Source organism: Arachis duranensis, chromosome 5 (assembly GCF_000817695.3).
Source record: "Arachis duranensis cultivar V14167 chromosome 5, aradu.V14167.gnm2.J7QH, whole genome shotgun sequence".
Classification (NCBI taxonomy): Eukaryota; Viridiplantae; Streptophyta; class Magnoliopsida; order Fabales; family Fabaceae; genus Arachis; species Arachis duranensis.
The window spans coordinates 106,991,304-106,994,426 of record NC_029776.3 but is presented as its reverse complement, the minus strand read 5'-3'; the positions used below and the strand labels follow the sequence as shown (position 1 = coordinate 106,994,426).

At 36.8% G+C, this 3,123-nt stretch overlaps 1 protein-coding gene across 1 annotated transcript; it reads right to left on the bottom strand.

The window, feature by feature from the left end:
• Nucleotides 1–35: 35 nt before the first annotated feature.
• LOC107491540 (monocopper oxidase-like protein SKS1) lies at nucleotides 36–2,714 on the bottom strand. Its single transcript, XM_016112399.3, has 8 exons — nucleotides 2,569–2,714; nucleotides 2,213–2,483; nucleotides 1,977–2,115; nucleotides 1,510–1,876; nucleotides 792–1,157; nucleotides 624–702; nucleotides 338–537; nucleotides 36–214 (listed from the first exon to the last, which is right to left on the bottom strand). Exons 1-8 carry the CDS (start codon nucleotides 2,688–2,690, stop codon nucleotides 115–117), a joined length of 1,644 nt encoding a protein of 547 aa, XP_015967885.2. The 5' UTR covers nucleotides 2,691–2,714; the 3' UTR covers nucleotides 36–114.
• Between the last annotated feature and the right edge of the window lie 409 nt (nucleotides 2,715–3,123).

The window sequence follows — 3,123 nt, the reverse complement described above, 5'->3', positions numbered from 1 at the left end:
TAAAAGTGTATTTTTACTTTTTTTATACCAAGAAATTAGTAATCAAACTCCACTAAATGGCCTATTAACTACAATTGAGTAATGTAAGAAAGCAAACAAAAGCAAATAGAATCCTTAGTTACACATGAAAATCGCAGCAAAAAGTGCCAGTAGTAATGATAAAAGGAGGTTCCCTCCAAAAGCAGAGACTGCAGAAGAAGAATGGTTCTGCTGCCTGCAGGCATAATAAATTAAGTAAAATTAGTAAAAGTCTAAAAGACAAGTCTAAATGAAATTGAGCATGGTCCTTGCAACTTGAAAGCATGAGATATAAGGCTAATGGGTTTGAAGAAGGTACTTCTGCAAGTTTTTGAGGGGGCCACAGTAGAGAACATGATCTGGTGGAGGCATCTCAGTTTCACCATTTTCTTCAGGATTGACGATCCTCATATATGTTTCTTGGCCTAGGAACCACCTGTCAAGGTTTTCTGATCTCAGGTTCCAAGTTCCAACATTGTCTAGAGATATAAGGATTGCTGTCCATCCTCCAGGGTAAACCTGTTCAGTGGTGAAACAAGAGTTGAATATCCAACAAAAGCACACCAAAATGGAAGTGTCAAAGAATGCTTGTAACAATGACACACCTGAGTTGTGCAGCGAGAAATCGCATCCCACTTGTTATAAGAACCTCTAGAATTCTCTGACCAATTACCAAAGTCCATCCTGAACAAAAAAATCAATTATGAGTAGTGATAAGAATAAAATCGTACTTTAGGAAAAAAAAAGAAACAATAAAGAAAGACAATTATTACCCAACTACAAAAAAGGAGTAGCCATCCAAGTGAAAATTCTGCACTGTTGTGTCATTGTTTTGCAGTACAATCTCAATGAACCCCTTATAAGTAGCATTTATGAGAGAGGTGTCGATTACTGGTGCTTTGTTCATCGGTTTACTGGGGAAATCAAGCTTGTAAATTCCTCTTAATTTATGCAGATCAGCAAGCCGAAATGGAACAGAAGGCTTATTAAATGAGACCCCATTGATAGTAGCTCGAACATTGCCTTTTATGGTCACTGGTGGCACAACTTGTAACAAATATGTATCAGTGATATTGATAGATCCATAGTGAAAGGATCCTTGGGGATTAGGGCGAGCTCCACTAGCAGATGTGTTTTGCCTGCACAACAAGGTATGAGAATTCAAACCATAATAGTCAACCAGAGAATGAAATCACCAAGTGTAAAGAACTAAAAACATAAGCTATTGAGTTCTGATTTATATAAGCCTACATAAAAGATTATAGTAAGATGCTACTATTCAGGCTATGCATAACTAATATATGAAACAGAGACAATCATAACTGACTTAGCACATTCCTGAACAAGCTGTTATACAGATTTTAATGACATGAAATGTTTTCTATTTATACGATACATAAAACAATTAAAGTCAGTCAAAGGTTAACGAACGATGCAGTATAGAATTCCAATGACCCGCAAAATTCTACAATATGAGCTTCAGTAGCAAACCTGACACTTTTGGCTTGGTTCATTGAATAACCCGGGTTATAAATATCATCTGGTGGGGGTGGAAGTGGACCACTTGCTTTTCCCTGAGAATTTGAGTAGTGTAAAATTGCAACACCCGTAACCCTATCCCATGCTGAACCATTTACAAACCTTGCACTTGCAACAATATAGTAGTCTGTACTTGCATTCTGATCAGTTGAAAGTAGAAAAGAGTATGACTGGCCAGCATGAATATCAAAGTCAGTGAAATTTGTTTGAATTGTGTAATGGCCCTCTGTTTCTGCAAGCAGTAGATTGTGATTTTGAATTCGGAAGTTCAAACTAGTTGAAATCCCCACATTGTGGACTCGAAGTCGGTATGTCTTGCCTGCCAAATATATTTGTACTTCCAGTCAATATTCGAACAGCTACATCCACTTCTACAGTAAAATGCAAGATAAACAAGGAGAATAGTGCGACAGTAATACCTGGATCAACCCTAATTGTTTCATAGTCAATGCCAGCAGGTACAAGAGTGGTGTTGTATTGGTAAGGTCCCTTTCCATTGATGAGAACACCATCTGGAATTCCAAGGTCTTTTCCACCATCAAGTGTTGTTCTCAGAGCCTACAGTTTCATATATGCATAAACAATACAAGTAAATCACAACACACTTCAAAACGAATTCTTACAAATGAAAAATTAACATAAGAGATATACAAACCGTGTGAGTCTGGGTATACCAATCACCAATTATGATGAAAATATCCCCATCTGGCTGTGCAAAAGGAATAGGGATAATATTCCTATTATTGACAACAATGGGACCAAAACCACCAGAGGCTCTTTGGAAATTCAGGGAAGGGAAGTAAAAGAAACTCCCAATTTGATCCTTGACTTGGAACTGGTATGTCCAATTCCACTTGGGAGGAATTGGACAATTTGTTCCAATAACACCATCTTCCCATGCATCGCGGCGCATTTGAATGCCAGACCTGTCAAAATCATTTGTAGCAAGCTTGTTAAACTCATGAATATATCAACACAGTGAATATTACAGATTGTAACAGTGGAAGCAACCATGTAACGAGAAGATCTTCATCCAAATCATTGTGGACGTTCACATTAACATTGTTATTAGTCGTAACGTTGATGAAGGGCCCTGGAAAATCACCATTGACAGCTATGACCTGCAGAGACATTTTATCACTCAAGTGAGCCAAATTCTAATCCAATTTTCTTCAAACATGATATATTAAATTTTTGGAGAAAATCAACTAAAAGTACAAAAATAAACATAGAAAATTAACAAAAAATAAAATAAAACGAAAAATCTCCATTGAAAGCTCACGAAACAATGTCCACCAAATCTAGAAGGCCAAGACAGCTTCAGTTTCGCATGGAAAACAAAGAAATATATATACAGAACAAGTGAACAACTGAGCATATGCAAATCTTTAGACATAAAAGCGAAATATACGGAGACGTAGCTTGTGATTTTTTTTTTCCTTGTTCTACGAGCTGAATTCGAAATACTAGTTGGAAACACATTATTAATTAAGACTTAGTGAAATTGAAGAGGTAAAAAGACAGAAAAGCAGGAGAAATGAAGTGAATGTATATTCGAACCCGTTG